Source organism: Erpetoichthys calabaricus, chromosome 18 (genome assembly GCF_900747795.2).
Source record: "Erpetoichthys calabaricus chromosome 18, fErpCal1.3, whole genome shotgun sequence".
NCBI lineage: Eukaryota > Metazoa > Chordata > Cladistia > Polypteriformes > Polypteridae > Erpetoichthys > Erpetoichthys calabaricus.
This window is the reverse complement of record NC_041411.2, coordinates 65,785,038-65,805,151: the sequence shown is the minus strand read 5'-3', so window position 1 is coordinate 65,805,151 and position 20,114 is coordinate 65,785,038. Positions and strand designations below refer to the sequence as shown.

Sequence of the window (20,114 nt, the reverse complement as noted above, 5' to 3'; positions counted from 1 at the left end):
GCTTGTTGTATGCAAATGCTCATTTAGACAAGCCAGATTCATTTTGGATCAAAGTGCTTTGGACTGATGAGTTATTTGGTCATAACAAAAAGCACTTTGCATGGCGGAAGAAGAACACCGCATTCCAAGAAAAACACCTGCTACCTACTGTCAAATTTGGTGGAGGTTCCATCATGCTGTGGGGCTGTGTGGCTAGTTCAGGGACTGCGGCCCTTTTCAAAGTCGAGGGTCGGATGAATTCAACCCAATATCAACAAATTCTTCAGGATAATGTTCAAGCATCAGTCACAAAGTTGAAGTTATGCAGGGGTTGGATGTTCCAACAAGACAATGACCCAAAACACAGTTTGAAATCTACAAAGGCATTCATGCAGAGGGAGAAGTACAATGTTCTGGAATGGCCGTCACAGTCCCCTGACTTGAATATCATCGAAAATCTATGGGATGATTTGAAGCAGGCTGTCCATGCTCAGCAGCCATCAAATTGAACTGAACTGGAGAGATTTTGTATGAAGAATGGTCAACAATACCTCCATCCAGAATCCAGACACTCATCAAAGGCTATAGGAGGACAGCGTCTAGAGGCTGTTATATTTGCAAAAGGAGGCTCAACTAAGTATTGATGTCATATCTCTGTTGGGGTGCCCAAATTTATGCACCTGTCTAATTTTGTTTTGATGCATATTTCATATTTTCTGTTAATCCAATAAACTTAATGTCACTGCTGAAATCCTACTGTTTCCATAAGGCATGTCATACTGTATATTAAAATGAAGTTGCTACTTTGAAAGCTCAGCCAATGATAAACAAAAATCCAAAGAATTAAGAGGGGTTCCCAAACCTTTTCATGACTGTATAAACCTACTTTTGCCCACCCTCTGAATAATACATATACAATTTTGAATAAAAAAAGATCAATTTCTTACCTTAATCATTGGAATGCATTATAAGTGCTTTTATTTACCTTGACACCATTTAATTTGACTATTTGTATTAAGATTTTCTTATTTCTACTAATTCTGTTTCAGATATATGTACAACAGACTGAATTTGAACAGTATTTGAAGTACTGTTAATACTGTTTATTACTGTTATGGACATTGTGATGTCTAGTGAGAGTAGGGAGCAGGTTGAGGAGATCCTGGAGAGGTGGAGATATGCTCTAGAGAGGAGAGGAATGAAGGTCAGTAAGAACAAGCAGAATACATGTGTGTGAATGAGAGGAAGGTCAGTGGAATGGTGAGGATGAAGGGAGTAGAGTTGGAGAAGGTGGATGAGTTTAAATACTTGGGATCAACAGTACAGAGTAATGAGGATTGTGGAAGAGAGGTGAAAAAGAGAGTGCAGGCAGGGTGGAATGAGTGGAGAAGAGTGTCAGGAGTGATTTGTGACAGACGGATATCAGCAAGAGTGAAAGGGAAGGTCTACAGGACGGTAGTGAGACCAGCTATGTTATATGGGTTGGAGACGGTGGCACTGACCAGAAAGCCGGAGACAGAGCTAGAGGTGGGAGAGTCAACGATGCTAAGAATTGCAATGGGTGTGACGAGGATGTATAGGATTAGAAATGAGGACATTAGAGGGTCAGGTCAGGTTGGATGGTTGGGAGACAAAGTCGGAGAGGCGAGATTGCATTGGTTTGGACATGTGCAGAGGAGAGATGCTGGGTATATTGGGAGAAGGATGTTAAGGATAGAGCTGCCAGGCAAGAGGAAAAGAGAAAGTTCTAAGAAAAGGTTTATAGATGTGGTGAGAGAGGACATGCAGGTGATGGGTGTGACAGAGCAAGGTACAGGAAGAAAGGACAGGAAGATATGGAAAAAGATGATCCACTGTGGCAACCCCTAATGGGAGCAGCCGAAAGAAGAAGATCTGAAGTACTGTTATTGACCTTAGCTTTATTAACCTCGATGAAATGTGTGGCTTACTTGTGTAAGAGGTTCAATGTTCAATTACTCACTCAAAAAAGGTTAAACTATTAGCTCACAGATCAAGGTTACTGCTGCTTGTAACTATTGGTAGCCCCAGTAACTTGTATTTAACCCCTACCCCTATACTTTACAAAAAATTAAATTCAAGACTGCCCTGTGGTAAATGGAACAATTATACAGAGCAATAAATGATCTCAAATTAGAAAATATAAAAAAGAGATAATGACAATAATCACAAATACACCACAAAAATACATTAAACACTTAGAACCTCAGAATGTTATTTACGTTATTTTAACTGGCCTCTTATAATGTCCCCAAAGAAATCCAAAGTAATACAAGGAAAGAACAGAGGAGAGGCTCAGAGACTCAAAAGCAAGAGTATTGATTTTACCGGTATCGTGTAGAGTTCACGTAACTGTGTGTGTCGTACCCAGATCATCTCCTTAGTCCTCAGAAGCCCGCTTCCGTTCTCTCTTTCATTACCCAAGCTATGCACATTCTGCTACAATACAACTCTTGAATAATCCATTGTGATCCAGCAGGATACTCTTCATGGCATGAATCCTTCACTGCCTTCCTCCTTTTACACCTCATTCAGAAAAGAAGGATCTTGAGATGGGTCTGCGGGTGTTAGACATACACTGATTGACTGATGTCATTCTTCTTTCTGGCAATCCAACTCCTATAGTTGCACAGCTGTTCAACCATTAAATCTTTGCTACCATCCAGAACATTCACATTTACACAGTTAAACAAAGTTATTTAAATATGGCATGTTTAATGTTCTTTAAGAAATGTTTGCCCAAACATGTTTTCTGTTTTATTGTTGAATTTGTACTTTTAGCATAACAAATTGACTTGTATCTGTTTAATAACTGGCCTTATCATAATTACAGCAATAAGACCTCAAGGATTAATTATCTGTGTTAAGGGATAGGGTATCTTTAGAAACTAGTTACATTATAAACACAGATGTTGTCCATGCACTTAAAGTATAGTTTGACTGTGCTTTCTTCAAAATAGGAGTATGAAGACCTCGGAAAAAGAAGACAATCAAGCAATTTCCTCTGACAGTGATGAGGTTTGGCTTGTTTCTATTCTCAAAATTTCCACGAGAAATACTCTTAACCGTTAAACCTATAAAGTATTGAAGTTTTCCACCAGGTGTATTACTGTACCTCGGAAAGTTCGTAAATGCTGTGTCATTCATTACCCTAGTTTAGGTTTTCCAGTGCAAGACTGAGAAAAGCTATAATCTAATTATAAATATCCAATACAACTCAGAGTCCTGCCACGTGCAAAAGTTCGCTGACGACACTGCTATCGTGGGCTGCAACAGGAGTGGGCAGGAGGAGGAGTATAGGGACCTAATCAAGGACTTTGTTAAATGGTGCGACTCAAACCACCTACACCTGAACACCAGCAAAACCAAGGAGCTGGTGGTGGATTTTAGGAGGACCAGGCCCATCATGGACCCCGTGATCATCAGAGGTGACTGTGTGCAGATGGTGCAGACCAATAAATACCTGGGAGTGCAGCTGGATGATAAATTGGACTGGACTGCCAATACTGATTCTCTATGCAAGAAAGGACAGAGCCGACTATACTTCCTTAGAAGACTGGCGTCCTTCAACATCTGCAATAAGATGCTGCAGATGTTCTATCAGATGGTTGTGGCGAGTGCTCTCTTCTACGCGGTGGTGTGCTGGGGAGGCAGCATAAAGAAGAGGGACGCCTCACATCTGGACAAACTGGTGAGGAAGGCAGGCTCTATTGTTGGCACGGAGTTGGACAGTTTAACATCTGTGGCAGAGCGACGGGCGCTGAGCAGACTCCTGTCAATCATGGAGAATCCACTAAACAGTATCATCTCCAGACAGAAGAGTAGCTTCAGCCACAGACTGCTGTCACTATCCTGCTCCACTGACAGACTGAGGAAATCGTTCCACCCCCACACTATGCGACTTTTCAATTCCACCCGGGGGGGGGGGGTAAACATTAACATTATTTAAAGTTATTGTCTGTTTTTTGTATCAGTTTGCTGCTGCTGAAGAATGTGAATTTCCCATTGGGATTAATAAAGTATCTATCTATCTATCTATCTATCTATCTATCTATCTATCTATCTATCTATCTATCTATCTATCTATCTATCTATCTATCTATCTATCTATCTATCTATCTATCTAAGCAAGGTGGGTACCAGACACGGGTGGGAGGCCATTGCATCTCTGGGTACACTCTTTCACAATTCCTTACTTGCTTACTACCAGCCAATTTACAGTTGCCTGTTCAGTCGAGCTAACCATAGAAAGATTAACTGGTCTGGACCGTCATTGTTCTCATTCTTGCTCCCTCTTCAGTACCATCTGAATAAATCAACAGAGTGAACCCATTTTTTGATATTGGTGCTTTTGTTGTGTATCTCAAGAGTTCCCAAGCAGAATGTCTCAAAAACCTTCAAAAATTATATATTAGTGGAGGTTCACCATCAAAGTCCAAGATAGTAATAATGGGAAACATACAATCTTTATAAAAAAAAAAAAAAGATTTACTGCACAGAAAGGCTACAAAAGGAAATTCCCAAAACAAACACATTCTCAATCCAAAATCCAAAGAGGCAAAGTCAAAAAATAACACAAGTATCTGGAGGAGATATTGGGACAGCTTAGCTATTAGCTAAACAAATGAGCGTGATGGACTGAATGGTCTACTCTTGTTTGTGAAATTTGTTATGTACTGTGATGGAACCCAGGGCTGTCAGCATACCCTAAACTCCAACACAAACACACTAAGAGTCTCAGGTTCATATAATGTAAGGTTTATTAAATTCACCTCCACAAAGTAACAAAAGCACATAATATACAGGTTTTGCTCTACTCAATAGCTCTCTTTGTCTTACCACTACACTGCCCTCCTCCAGTTGAGTGTTGCCCTACATCCTCCAAGCTCCAACTCGCCTGGATAAGGGAGTGTGGTCCCTTTTATTACTGACCCGGGTGCACTTCCGGTGCCAGGGCGATTGCCTAATGGAAGTACTTCTGGATCACCTGTAAGTCCCATAAATTGGGGAGTACATCTCCTTAAAGTGCCCCCTTGCCACACCCATGGTCCCCAGCAGGGTTGTATTGCCAGACTACATCTCCCAGCATTCCCTGCTGGTTCCTAAATGGGTGCCTTCATGGAGGGCTGCTGTCACCCAGCGTCTGGGGTGAATAGAAAGTCCCCAGCGACCTCTTCCAATTCTGGTAGGCTGTCCATCTCTCTGTTCTGGCCATATCTTCTGAGTCTGGTTCCTCTCTCTTCCCTGGTTGGGATGTCTGTCTGCCTTCTAGGAGCATCCCATCTGGGTAAGGAACCATTCCCCCTCTTGGCTATACTGCCAGTCCAGCCCATGTGGCATCTATAATACTTATGTATACAGCGCATATAACAAATATTCAACTCCTTGGAAGTTTTCCCATTTTACTGTTATACAACATTAAATCTCAGTGGGTTTAAGTTGGCTTTTTTTTTTTACAACTGATAAACAGGAAGAGAGTTTTTAATGTCAAAGTGAAAACAAATCTCTGCAAGGTGATCTAAATTAGGAACAAATATAAAAAGAAAACTATCGAAAATACTATATTTACTATGCAGTTTATCATGGTGATAGATGACATTAGTACTCCATGATAAAAGTACATTATAGGCGCTGCATAGACAAACAGTGAGCAGCAGGCTATGTGATACTTGCCCCTTCACTATACTGTACTGTTCTGTGTTGTCAGCAATTGACTGATTAGTGCCTACTATCTTAACTACTGTCATCTTTTCAGATATTTATAAATGACATATTTTAGCTCAGTAATGTTTTTCTTTTTTACCATTATCAATCCAGGAAGTAGAACTGTATTTCCAAGACCCCCAAGAACTCTTGGATATCCTTGCTGAGCTGGAGGAACAAAATTTGTCTCACATTCAGAATTCTCAGGAAACAGAGGAAACACTAGAAGAGTTTAAGCAGATCGTGACTTCAACCCAAAACAGCATGTGAGTTTGAATTCTGTTAAATATACAGCAAGTCTTACGTATGCCAGAAAGATCATTCCATGTTCTGTTCACTACTATTGAATAAATAAGAAAATTAATATGACAGTCAATAAACTCTCCCCAATTTCTGCCCTAATTACATTAGAAAGTACTTTAGCAAGTACAGTGGTGCTTGCGGTTCATGAACACAATCCGTTCCTGAAGTCTGTTCGTGAACCAATTTGTTTGTAGTCCAAAAGCAATTTTTCCCATAAGAAGGGAAGGAAACAAACAAAAACACATCTAAAAAATGCAGACTCCTCTCAAATGATAAGCAGGATGCTAGATCCTACTACTTTGTGGAGAAACCCTTCTGTGGACAGCTGAAAGGCATCTCTGTAAGATTCAGTATTTCAAAAAAAATGTTATATTAATTTATCAGGGTATCAGACAACACTAAAATTTCTATTTACTGTCGATTCTACCTGTTGACCACTGTTCAGTGATGCAAGCTGTAGAGTCTCAGAAACTTGTCATCTAATTCTGTTGTGGTGTTGGGTCTGCCAGACCTATTTCTATCTGAGATTTTGATGGCGTAGGACGGTGTACTCTCTGACACTTTGGCTTTCTTTGCAATTTCTCTAATGGACAGACCTACACTTTTAAGGGCTATAATGGCCTGTCTGTCTTCCTTTGTGAATTGCCTTTTTCTCACCTTTGTGATAGCAATATACAACACAGTATTGTTCAGATAATGCTTCATAAAAGCAATGCAGTTTTTTCCAACACAGTTTTCAAATAAGTAATCAACAAAGGCTGGGACACCTGCAGGAATCGTTTCCATCAACTTTCAAGGCTTCATTATCTTCCATTGCAGCAGAAAAGCTGTAAGCGTTTAACCCATTATTTGTTTCCTGTAAAAGCCCTTTTGTATAACTCTGAACCTTACATTATTTTTCAGTTTTTGGTAACTTAAACTTTTTTTTTTAATAATCTGTGGCCATTTACGGTTTATATTTGTACCATTACAGATTATAAACTGGATTTGAACGGCTTAAATTTCAATAAAAACTAAAAATAAGTGGTGTTCTAAAACTTTTGACCAGTGTATAATTATTTGTACAAACAGTATCTCACAAAAGTCAGTACATCACTCACATTTTTATAAATGTTTTATTATATCTTTTCATGGGACAACACTGAAGATGTGACACTTTGATGTAAACAATGTAAAGTAGTCCGTGTATAGCTTGTATAACAGTGGAAATTTGCTGTCCCCTCAAAATAACTCAACACACAGCCATTAAGGTCTAAACCGCTGGCTACAAAAGTGAGTACACCCCTAAGTGAAAAATGTCCAAATTGTGCCCAAAGTGTCAATATTTTGTGTGGCCACCATTATTTTCCAGCACTGCCTTAACTCTCTTGTGCATGGAGTTCACTAGAGCTCTTCCACTCCTCCATGACGACATCACGGAGCTGGTGGATGTTAGAGACCATTTGAGGATGCCCCACAGATGCTCAATAGGGTTTAGGTCTGGAGACATGCTTGGCCAGCCCAGCACCTTTACCCTCAGTTTCTTTAGCAAGGCAGTGGTCGTCTTGGAGGTGTGTTTGGGGTCGTTATCATGTTGGAATACTGCCCTGCGGTCCAGTTTCCGAAAAGAGGGGATCAGGCTCTGCTTCAGTATGTCACAGTACATGTTGGCATTCATGGTTCCCTCAATGAAATGTAGCTCCCCAGTGCCGGCAGCACTCATGCAGCCCCAAACCATGACACTCCCACCACCATGCTTGACTGTAGGTAAGACACACTTGTCCTTGTACTCCTCACCTCGTTGCCACCACACACGCTTGACACCATCGGAACCAAATAAGTTATCTTGGTCTCATCAGACCACAGGACTCCATGTCCTTAGTCTGCTTGTCTTCAGCAAACTGTTTGTAGGCTTTCTTGTGCATCATCTTTAGAAGAGGCTTCCTTCTGGGACAACAGCCATGCAGACCAATGTGATGCAGTGTGCGGCGGGCGTATGGTCTGAGCACTGACAGGCTGACCTCTGCAGCAATGCTGGCAGCACTCATACATCTATTTTCAAAAGATAACCTCCAGATATGACACTGAGCACGTGCACTCAGCTTCTTTGGTCGATCATGGCGAGGCCTGTTCTGAGTGGAACCTGTCCTGTTAAACTGCTGTATGGTCTTGGCCACCGTGCTGCAGCTCAGTTTCAGGGTGCTGGCAATCTTCTTATAGCCGAGGCCATCTTTATGTAGAGCAACAATTCTTATTTTCAGATCCTCAGAGAGTTCTTTGCCATGTTGAACTTCCAGTGACCAGTGTGTGAGCGATAACACCACATTTAACACACCTGAGACCTTGTAACACTAACGAGTCGCATGACACCGGGGAGGGAAGGAAAATGGCTAATTGGGCACAATTTGGACATTTTTCACTTAGGGGTGTACTCCCTTTTGTTGCCCACGGTTCAGACATTAATGGCTGAGTGTTGAATTATTTTGAGGGGGCAGCACATTTCCACTGTTATACAAGCTGTACACGGACTACTTTACATTGTTTACATCAAAGTGTCACATCTTCAGTGTTGTCCCTTCACTAGCAGCAAAGACAGGTCACTAATTAAGAAAAGGGTTAGAATGAAAACCTGCAGCCACCGCAGCCCTCCAGGACTGGAGTTTGAAAGGCCTGTTTTAGAGCAATATGACTCACATTTTAGGATGCTCATGGGTTCACCTCTACCACTGAAAAAACTTAACACTCAGTGGTTTCTTTTATTAATTTTGCATTAGGGACAAGGAGATAATGGCACTAGAGAATCAGATCACCGAGTTAAACAAAGCCATTGAACAAGAAAAGGAGAAAGCAGCTGAACTGGAGCTCAAGTCTCGAGTGTTCTCCTTTGGCCAGTACAAGCCAGAAGATCAGGTAGGTATTATGGACCTTTATTGTTTGCATCAATACACTAGGTTAGAGTTTACCCTTTGGTCTTTTGGTGCCACTCTTTGGTACAGCACATTATGGCTAGTTATGAGGGCCAGTTTCAGTCTGTAAATGGCTTAACAAAGCATGTGGCGATTGCACGGTCTTTAAACAAAACGGAACAATCTAGCAATGAGATATGCAAAGGGGGGGAGCTCAAAAATTTCTAAAATTGTTAAAAACATTCTTTGTAAAACTCACAGCTATTCTGTTTTAGTCACTCTCAAAATACTCTACACCTCAGGTACAATCCACTTGTCCCATTCCTTTCTTCTTTATGCACAGCTTTGTTTCTCAAGCTACAGATTTGAAATTTGGTACTCAGGTACATCGCAACATAAACTACGATTTGACACATAATTCTGGCATTGCACCATCAGGGAGGTGTGAGAGCAACTTATGGTTTGAATTAGTAATATTAATTGCTACAGTGTGCTCTACCAGCACAGATCAGCACTGTGCAGATTGTGATGGTGGTGTAATGGCTAACACACTTTCCGTTCAAGCAGGGAATTAGGTTTCAATTCCAGCCCATTGCAATTACCTTTATCTTTAATCAAGCATTTCCCTAAGCTATTTATGTCATGGTCCTAAGCCTCCCTGTCTCAGGCCATATTATTGCCAGAGATGTTTATTAAAATTTGTAATCTCAAGAGTATTCAGTTACAATTACAACCTGCCCAGCACTGTTTGTCCATTGTATTCGAGGCTCTACTCTGCTAACCAGCAAAAGTCCACTGCTGAGTCAAGTCACTTAACAAATTTGGATTACTGATTATAAACTGATCAAAAAAATTAAAGGAAATGGGAAAAAAAACATGCTGGATATCTCTATGGATATTAGACTGGGTAATGTGTTAGGAACGAAAGGATGGCACATCATTTGATGGAAATGAAAATGATCAACCTACAGAGGGCTGAATTCATAAACACCCCCAAAATCAAAGTAAGAAAATGATGCGACAGACAGGCTAGTCCAATTTGCTAAAATTTCATTGCAGCAACTCCAAATCGTACTCGGTAGTTTGTATGACCCCCACCTGCTTGTATGATGCCTGATAACGTCAGGGAACATGCTCCTAATGAGATGATGGATGTTGTCCTGGGGGATCACCTCCCAGATCTGGACCAGGGCATCACTGAGCTCCTGGACAGTCTAAGGTGCAACCTGGCAGCATCAGATGGGCCAAAACATAATGTCCCAGAGGTGTTCTATTGGATTGAGTTCAGGCGCGCGTGAGGGCCAATCAATGGTATCAATTTCTTCATCCTCCAGGAACTGCCTGCATACTCTCACAACATGAGGCCGGGCATTGTCGTACACCAGGAGGAACCCAGGACCCACTGCACCAACTTAGGGTCTGACAGTGGGTCCAAGGATTTCATCCCGATACCTAATGGCAGTCAAGGTGTCGTTGTCTAGCCTGTAGAGGTCTGTGCGTCCCTCCATGGATATGCCTCCCCAGACCATCACTGACCCACCACCAAACCAGTCATGCTGAACGATACAGGCAGCATAACGTTCTCCATGGCTTCTCCAGACCCTTTCACATCTGTCACATGTGCTCAGGGTGAACCTGCTCTCATCTGTGAAAAGCACAGGGCAGGCAGTGGTGGACCTTCTGGTATTGTATAGCAAATGCCAATCGAGCTCCACGGTATTGGGCAGTGAGCACAGGGCCAACTAGAGGACATCAGGACCTCAGACAACCATCATGAAGTCTGTTTCTGATTGTTTGGTCAAAGACATTCACATCCGTGGCCTGCCTGCTGGAGGTCATTCTGTATGGCTCTGGCAGTGCTCATCCTGTTCCTCCTTGTCCAAAGGAGCAGATACCTGTCCTGTTGATGGGTTAAGGACCTTCTACGAGGGGCCCCGTCCAGCTCTCCTAGAGTAACTGCCCGTCTCCTGGTATCTCCTCCATGTCCTTGAGACTGTGCTGGGAGTCAAAGCAAACCTTCTTTTAATGGCACGTTTGATGTGCCAACCTGGAGAAGTTGGACTACCTGTGCCAGCTCTGTAGGGTCCAGGTGTCACCTCATGCTACCAGTAGTGACACTGACCATAGCCAAATGCAAAACTAGTGAAAAAAACAGAGGAGGAGGGAAAAATGTCAGTGGACTCCACCGGTTAAACCATTCCTGTTTTGGGGGTGGTCTCATTTTTGCCCCTCTAGCGCCCCTGTTGTTAATTTCATTAACATCAAAGCAGGTGAAACTGATTAACACCCCCCTCTACTGCTTAACGGACCAGATCAACGGCCCACAAGTGTTATACTCTCATTAAAAAGTGTTCCTTTAATGTTTTTGAGCAGTAGATTTAATCTAAAGACAAGTTTCCCCCACCTTAAATTCCCAGGAGTCTTTGCAAATAAACAGAGAATCCTGATGGCGTGGTTACATTCTCACTAATCCTGCTTTCATCTTCATATTCCACATTTGTTAAACAGGGGGCACACTGCAGCTTCTCTATCTCCTATCACTTTCTGTTAATTTCCTTATTTGCCCAGGACACATAAAACATGATTGTGATCTCTAAACTGGTACAGAATGAGCATCATGGGATGGCTGGAGTCTCCTCCAGTGGTATCTCTTGCCTTATGTTTAAAGCTGTTAGTATAGATTCTTAACTATCAACTGAATTAAGTGGGTTTCACAAAAAAAAAAAATCAATTTTTATTTTTTAGAAATATACTTTTGACTAATTATTTCTTTACCTTCAAAAGTAAACTATACAATACCTAGGTTGTCACTTAAAACACTTACTGGAGAAATATGTGTACTGTATATCCTTTCAAATCCAGACAATGGTGATGACTTTCATGAGGCCTTGAATACATTTGTAAGGCACTGTATTTGTTGATCCTCTTCTGTTAACTCTGATAAATGATTCTACTATGCAGGAAGAAATGCTGAACAACCTGAATGCTCAAGTGGAAGAGGTGTATCGGACCTGCATCGGAGACAATGATGCAAACCTGAGTACGCTTCTCATGCTGACATCCATCGAGACCCGACTGGAGGAGCTCTTTGAAAGTCTTGAGACCATGCCCCAAGAAAGAGTAGACGCAGTGGCAAAATCCAAGGAGAAGGAGAGACGACTCAAGTGAGTTAAAGTCACCTCGATCTAAGAAAGGATTATGTTTTGCCAGATACGTTCGACGACTTACCACGCCATTCAGTCATACGTCAAATTGACTGTATGTCAGCCACAAAGCATACAGATTATTGCAATTGAGGCTCTGTGGGTCACCGGTAGCACTGCAAGTGCGGGTACGGAGAAGCACAAACCAATCTTCCGAGTCTTGTCGCCAACACGCCAGGTTCGTGTAAGGTAGTGTTTCCCCAACCACTGGGTCGCAGGTGGCCTTTGTTGGTTCTACAATGCCAGTGTTGGTCAATTACTGAGCCATGACTTGGAGTGCTGCTGAAGCAACCGGCAGCACTTCGTGATACGTCTCCCCCTTTCTAAGGGAGTTCGATTCACCCAGGGGGTGGTTTGCAATTTCTGCTAGTGGATCACCAATGAATTTAAAAAAGGGCAAAATTGGGTCATTAGTCCACAAAGGTTGAAAAAACACTGGTGTAAGGAAGGTGGAGCAGGTAGCCTCACTCAAAACAAACCTTAAAGGGCACCCCAAAACTCAGCATGAGACCCTTTGTAATAATAATAATAATAATAATAATTAAGAAAGATTAAATACAGTGGCTGGCTTTGGCAATTTCTAGAACACTACTCTATCGTTTACCTATGACCCACTGCCTCAACTCGGTCGGCCATAAATTAGAACATGACAACACAAACCTGCTAAAGTCCACTTAGAGAGATGCAGGGAGCTTGAGATCATTCTGGTTGGGACATACCTGTATATTTGTAATGCCAATGTCTGTTCATCTGTCACAAGATTACTTGCACACTAATGGGGCTAGAACCTTGACTTTGGTCTTAATCAAAAGCCTATGACCTAATGTTCTGGAATTTCAAAACATTTCAGGTAGTGGCAACCTGGTGGGCAGAAACGTTTATTATAAGTAAAGAACAGACCCTGCAAGGCCATTTATTGATAATCCTCTAGAACACTGCACATGTGTAATCAGAAATTATAATCAAGTCTAAGGTTTTGCACTTTAAGGACTGTAGATCTACAGGTGTTATTAGTAGGCCTGTAATTCTCCATTACTTCACTCCATGTACTTGCTTTTTTATTTGACAAACCCAGAACATCCTCCACTCATTTTTATGTGTTATTTGTGCCATTCAGAATAACTACAAGAAAATGGTTATAACCAAGAATGTACACCAAAAAGTACAAAAAAATGAAAGATGGAAGACAATTGACAAAGAAGTTACAGCTTGCAGTAACAGATCATTTTGACTCATAACTATCCATTAAAAAACTGCTTCAAGATGCAGCACAGGTTAGGGTTGGCAATGTGTAAAAGCTTTTGCATGAGCAAACATTCCCTTAAATATCACCACTGTTATTTTGAGGGGGGTTTAGCATCACCATTTTAAATGAGTAAGCCAACATTGCTTTTCTGCAGTATGTCATTTTTAAATTGGGCACAGAGTGTCTTCATTATTAAAAGCCCTGCACTGCAACAAGGCACTAAAATATCTCATTTAAGGTAAAAAAACACAGATGGGTGAATGGGCCAAATGGTTTAACCCAAGTTATATGCCAACGATGCAGAAAGGCGATTGTTTAAAGTTGAAGTATATTTCTTAGTAATCCACATATATCTGCTTTCAATATTACACATAAATGAACGCAAAGTCTTCCTCTCTTGTCAGTGTTCGGTGGAACAGTAACAAGATAAAAGTTCCAAGTCTCACTTGGGACCCACAAACAGAAAGACCAGAATGTAACCTGCTTCTCCCCAACATTAGCTCAAGCCCTTCATAACATATAAACAAAAAGTCCTTCAAAGAGTTCAGAATTGTTTTTGTGTTTGTTCTTGTTCCACAACGATCTTAACATTTTTAGTTGACCCTTTGTGTTTTGATTACCAGAACCCAAGTTTCACACATTTTAGAGCATTCAACCAGTAAGTACAAAAGGCTTCCCTTAGTTAGGCAACTCCAAAGCTCACAAATACGTGCTCTTCATCCACAAGTATGCATTACATTTTACGTTAGCCTTTTATAATACATACTGTATTTAAAATCACCATAATTAAACAGGATCTGAAGTTTATTTCACTTTTACTGATTTTCAGTCATCCCAGTTACTAAGCCGTCCATTAGATAGATAGATAGATAGATATTCATTTTAGTATAATAGGCAGGGATAGATAGATATTCATTTTAGTATAATAGGCAGGGATAGATAGATAGATAGATGAATATCTATCTATCTATCTATCTATCTATCTATCTATCTATCTATCTATCTATCTATCTATCTATCTATCTATCTATCCCTGCCTATTATACTTAAATGAATATCTGTCTATCCCTGCCTATTATACTTAAATGAATATCTATCAGTCTATCTATCTGTCTATCCCTGCCTATTATACTAAAATGAATATCTATCAATCCCTGCCTAAGATATTCATTTTAGTATAATAGGCAGGGATTGATAGATAGATAGATACATAGATATTCATTTTAGTATAATAGGCATGGATAGATAGATATTCATTTTAGTATAATAGGCAGGGATTGATAGATATTCATTTTATTTTAGTATAATAGGCAGGGATAGATAGACAGATATTCATTTTAGTATAATAGGCAGGGATAGATAGATAGATAGATAGATAGATAGATAGATAGATAGATAGATAGATAGATAGATGAATATCTATCTATCTATCTATCTATCTATCTATCTATCCCTGCCTATTATACTAAAATGAATATCTGTCTATCTATCTATCTATCTATCCCTGCCTATTATACTAAAATAAAATGAATATCTATCTATCCCTGCCTATTATACTAAAATAAAATGAATATCTATCTATCCCTGCCTATTATACTAAAATGAATATCTATCCCTGCCTATTATACTAAAATGAATATCTATCTATCTATCCCTGCCTATTATACTAAAATAAAATGAATATCTATGTATCTATCTATCTATCTATCAATCCCTGCCTATTATACTAAAATGAATATCTTAGGCAGGGATTGATAGATATTCATTTTAGTATAATAGGCAGGGATAGACAGATAGATAGACTGATAGATATTCATTTAAGTATAATAGGCAGGGATAGACAGATAGATATTCATTTAAGTATAATAGGCAGGGATAGATGGATAGATAGATAAATTAATTAATCACCAAGGGGAAATTCACATACTCCAGCAGCATTAGCAGGAATGACAAAATGATGTCAGCAATAACACAATTCCATTTTTTTCAGGTTTAGAGAGGAAAAGCTGAAGCTGCAGAAACAACACCAGGAGGAGAGAGTTCGCAAAGCATTAGAAAGGGCACAGGCTGATATTAAGAAGCCGGTATGTATTACTCACATTCAATGTTTTGAAAAGTTCTGTGTTTAAACTATAATCTTACCTGTATTCATTCTGAGAAAATCACAGAAGCATGAATTACTACAAGGCACCACTATGGATTCAATCTTTGAATAAGTATTAAACAATAATAATTCTTTACATTTATATAACGCTTTTCTCACTACTCAAAGAGCTTTCCACGCAGGAAGGACCCGGGAGGCAAACCCCCAATCTCCTTACTGTGAAGCAGCAGCGCTACCACTGTGGCACCTGTGTGAATATTCCACATGCAGGTCCTATTAATGTACCCGTATTTTACCCATTATGTATAGGAAGTCTCTAAGGTGAAAGGTCTGGCAACTTACGACTGTGTAAATGGGGGAGGAAAAAAAAAAAAAAAAAAATCACAGAAAGAGAGTGGTGTATTATCAGGAAAATATATTGTTGCTGTGGCTGGATGTGGTGCCAATTACGGATAAATAGCAGGCCCTATTTATGGATGCTTCCAGTCCTGATTTAAGAGATAACCACATGTACTCTAACAGCATATAGAGAATACAACAAAGTTTATTATTTAGGTTTTTGTGTTATTTTCCATTAAAACATTTTTTTTTATTTTAGTCTGGAAGAAAGCTGATATATCGTTCACAGCCTCCTGCGCTCAAACAAGAAGAAAATGACAATCAGATTTTTGCTGACAAGGAAAAAGAGGAACAGAATTTCTTTTTCAGCTTCTGAAAAGGCAAATTCACTTAAGATGAGTATTACTTGGGGAAAAAAAAAAAAACACTGCACCACCTCTTTAGGGATAGGACAGTTTTAGAATTTATTATTGGATACCAATGAAAATGTAATTTTCTGTGAAGGTATAATAAAACTGTATATACCCATAGTGTCGTTTTCTTTGTTAAACTACCCACTGTATGCTGGTAAAAGACAGATCATTTCTGTCATTGTGTTGATAATCACTTTAGGCATAATAAGTAATTTACAGTGTGCACCAACATTAGGAGTGGAGCTCCCAAAAGGGACCAGCCCATCAATAGCTTCCATATATATTACAAAAAAAAACATAAATAGGAAACAAACTTATTATAATAATTGTATTTAGAAATATTTCATTTTTTACAAAACAAATAAATAACATATGCAATATATAAAAATTATTATTAGCAATTCAAACGTTTTGTGTGAAAATATACAAAAAGACATTTTCTCAATGGATTTATAGCAAGGTTGACATTGAGCACATAAAAAATTAAATTAATAAATGAAACTAACGAGTATCTGTAACCCCTTTAGTCTCATCAATAAGGCATTAATGACTGAAACGGAATGGAATTTACTTAAAGTACAACATAGCAAACACATTTACTTACTAAATTGCACTGTGAGAGACTGAGTAAGCATTCACATTAAATGTCAAATAATCATTCTTACTTGATTATAATACAAAAAATTTGAACAAAAATGTGCAATTATACAATTAAAAAGTCAAAATGACCTCATTAGTACCAAAACACTTTGTAGATGCTATCTATGTCTACCTCTAAAGGAGAAACAGGTTATTCTAGATCTTGAAGGTTTATTGTGCTTCCAGTAAACTGAGAATTGTCAGACCCTGCATCATCCTCATTAGACGCTGGTGGTTCCTATTAAAAAGGAAAAAAAAATTGCTTAGACAAATGAAACATGTACTGGATAACACAAAGGATTATGGAACTAAGTAAAAACAAACTACTGACTCATAGCTGAAAAGAAGTTGTTTTTATTATTTTATTTTCATACTGAATGATACCTCCTACGGAGGGTGTGTTCCAACTACAGAGGGATCACACTCCTCAGCCTCCCTGGAAAAGTCTATTCGGGGGTTCTGGAGAGGAGGGTCCGTCGGATAGTCGAACCTCGGATTCAGGAGGAACAGTGTGGTTTTCGTCCTGGTCGCAGAACAGTGGACCAGCTCTACACCCTTAGCAGAGTCCTGGCGGGTGCATGGGAGTTCGCCCAACCAGTCTACATGTGTTTTGTGGACTTGGAAAAGGCGATCGACCATGTCTCTCGAGGAATCCTGTGGGGGGTGCTCCGGGAGTATGGGGTACCGGACCCCCTGATAAGAGCTGTTCGGTCCCTGTACAACCGATGTCAGAGCTTGGTCCGCATTGCCGGCAGTAAGTCGAACCCGTTTCCAGTGAGAGTTGGACTCCGCCAGGGCTGCCCTTTGTCACCGATTCTGTTCATAACGTTTATGGACAGAATTTCTAGGCGCAGCCAGGGTGTTGAGGGGGTCCGGTTCGGTGGACTCAGGATTGGGTCCCTGCTTTTTGCAGATGATGTTGTGCTGTTTGCTTCATCAGGCCATGATCTTCAGCTCTCTCTGAATTGGTTCGCAGCTGAGTGTGAAGCGGCAGGGATGGGAATCAGCACCTCCAAATCCGGGACCATGGTCCTCAGCCGGAAAAGGGTGGAGTGCCCTCTCAGGGTTGGGAGCGAGATCCTGCCCCAAGTGGAGGAGTTCAAGTATCTCGGGGTCTTGTACACGAGTGAGGGAAGAATGGAGCGGGAGATCGATAGGCGGATCGGTGCGGCGTCCGCAGTGATGCGGGCTCTGCATCGGTCTGTCGTGGTGAAAAAGGAGCTGAGCCATAAGGCAAAGCTCTCAATTTACCAGTCGATCTATGTTCCTACCCTCACCTATGGTCATGAGCTATGGGTAGTGACCGAAAGAACGAGATCGCGAATACAAGCGGCTGAAATGAGTTTCCTCCGCAGGGTGTCTGGGCTCTCCCTTAAAGATAGGGTGAGAAGCTCAGTCATCCGGGAGGGGCTCAGAGTAGAGCCGCTGCTCCTCCGCATCAAGAGGAATCAGATGAGGTGGCTCGGGCATCTGATCAGGATGCCTCCTGGACGCCTCCCTGGTGAGGTGTTCCGGGCACGTCTAACCGGGAGGAGGCCCCGGGGAAGACCCAGGACACGCTGAAGGGACTATGTCTCCCAGCTGGCCTGGGAACGCCTCGGGATTCTCCCGGAAGACCTAGAAGAAGTGGCTGGAGAGAAGGAAGTCCGGGCATCTCTGCTCAAGCTGCTGCCCCCGCGACCCGACCTCAGATAAGCAGAAGAGGGAGGATGGATGGATGGATGGATGATACCTTCTTCAATCACACCTATAAAGCTTGCTTGAAGCTTCTACTTGAATCTGTTTGACAGACGTCTATTCTTTTTAACTTATGAAGTCTCAAAAAACTGAGAATCTACAATTTAACTTTAAAATATTTTCACATATCAAATTTCAGACTGGTTAAAACAGGTCTAAATCCTAACTGAAGTGAACTGCATCTACCTGTAATATGTTGACTGGCAAGTCCACGGTGAGCTGGGCATGAGATCCTGATGACTGGGAACTGAGTTGAAAGCCCAAGTCTCCATCTCCTGAAGGGTCATCCTGCCAGAATATTTAAACAGATCATCACAATTGTTATAAATATATTAAATAAATAGTCAAGTTATACAAAGCCAGTGCTACAAGGTTCACCACTGCTGACCACAGAACAGACGGTTTTGCATGGTCCATCATGACTGCATTACCACAAAGAGTCATTAATGTAGAAAAAAAAAAAAAAAAGAAATTACCAAAAAGAAATGATCTTTATTATTGGATTTCCATATTAAAACTAAATAAATGCACCAAAGTAAAATGGTTAAACACCGATCGAGAAGGAAACACGGCATGTTTCAAGTGGGGCTGGGCAATATGACCAAAAAAATATACAATTTCGGCGTTTGGGTGATACACTCTTATCCCCATATAGTGTATATGCCCACAGGCATCTTATATTTACATATTTAATGATACCATGATATGGATTTTTGGTGATACCACACATTCCTATGGTATATTTGAATTGCTTCTCTTTTTACAGCTCCATAATAAACACACAAATGAATGTAATAACATCTGGAACATCATTGAATTCTAGCTGTTAAAAGACTTCAAAAGAAAGTACTAGCAGATCCAAGCAAGACTTTAAGTACCGCTATCCTAGTCAGCTGTTCTTTACAGAATTTGTTTGCTGTTTTTAGATATTTAAAACAATTAAGATGCTCTCTAGATATTCATTTGGAAATCATTACAAAAAAATCGAGAGTGTGCTCCCCTTGACTTTCTCATATGCTGAGACAGAGGAAAATATTATCAGAACCACTTCCAGTTGCACAATATATCTCAAATATCATGCATTTGTTTCTCATCATAATTAATTGATAATACACAATTATTTCTCTATTTATAATCAAACTTTATATTTAAATGATATTTTCACACTTAGGGAGGTCAAAAACAGTGGTAGAATTTTTTCATGATTGCATATGCATTACCTAGACTACATGCAAAGTAAAAAGTGTTATAGCAATTTATTGTGACAAATATCATATAGGTAAAACTGCACTTAGTTACATTTAATTATGATAATGATGGCGGAAATAGAAACATTTTTTTTAATCTATTACCAAATGGGGACATGGCAGGTTATTGTTCCCATTACTGTACATCTTTACATTTATAAGGCATGTTCAATGTTTACACATTGTTAAACTGATGATGTATAAATTAAAATAGAACTAATAATAATTATTGAAAGAATATGCTTTATATTGAATACAGTTTTTAATATTGTGTGCACATTTGTATTTCCATGATACA

At 40.2% G+C, this 20,114-nt stretch overlaps 2 protein-coding genes across 2 annotated transcripts in view; one reads left to right on the top strand and one right to left on the bottom strand.

Annotated features, from left to right (window-relative positions):
• Positions 1–16,310, top strand: part of cfap100 (cilia and flagella associated protein 100) — a 47,207-nt gene extending 30,897 nt beyond the window's left edge. Inside the window, exons 9-14 of the mRNA XM_051921090.1 lie at positions 2,958–3,015; positions 5,815–5,966; positions 8,757–8,892; positions 11,850–12,052; positions 15,328–15,421; positions 16,040–16,310. Coding sequence (XP_051777050.1) covers positions 2,958–3,015; positions 5,815–5,966; positions 8,757–8,892; positions 11,850–12,052; positions 15,328–15,421; positions 16,040–16,156 — 760 coding nt within the window. The 3' untranslated portion in view covers positions 16,157–16,310. The remainder of the gene's footprint in view (positions 1–2,957; positions 3,016–5,814; positions 5,967–8,756; positions 8,893–11,849; positions 12,053–15,327; positions 15,422–16,039) is intronic.
• Positions 16,311–16,553: 243 nt separating this feature from the next.
• si:dkey-156n14.3 (zinc finger protein ZXDC) overlaps positions 16,554–20,114 on the bottom strand; it is a 31,737-nt gene continuing 28,176 nt past the window's right edge. The window contains exons 9-10 of the mRNA XM_028825347.2: positions 18,756–18,857; positions 16,554–17,070 (exon numbers count right to left, since the gene is read on the bottom strand). Coding sequence (XP_028681180.2) covers positions 16,984–17,070; positions 18,756–18,857 — 189 coding nt within the window. The 3' untranslated portion in view covers positions 16,554–16,983. The remainder of the gene's footprint in view (positions 17,071–18,755; positions 18,858–20,114) is intronic.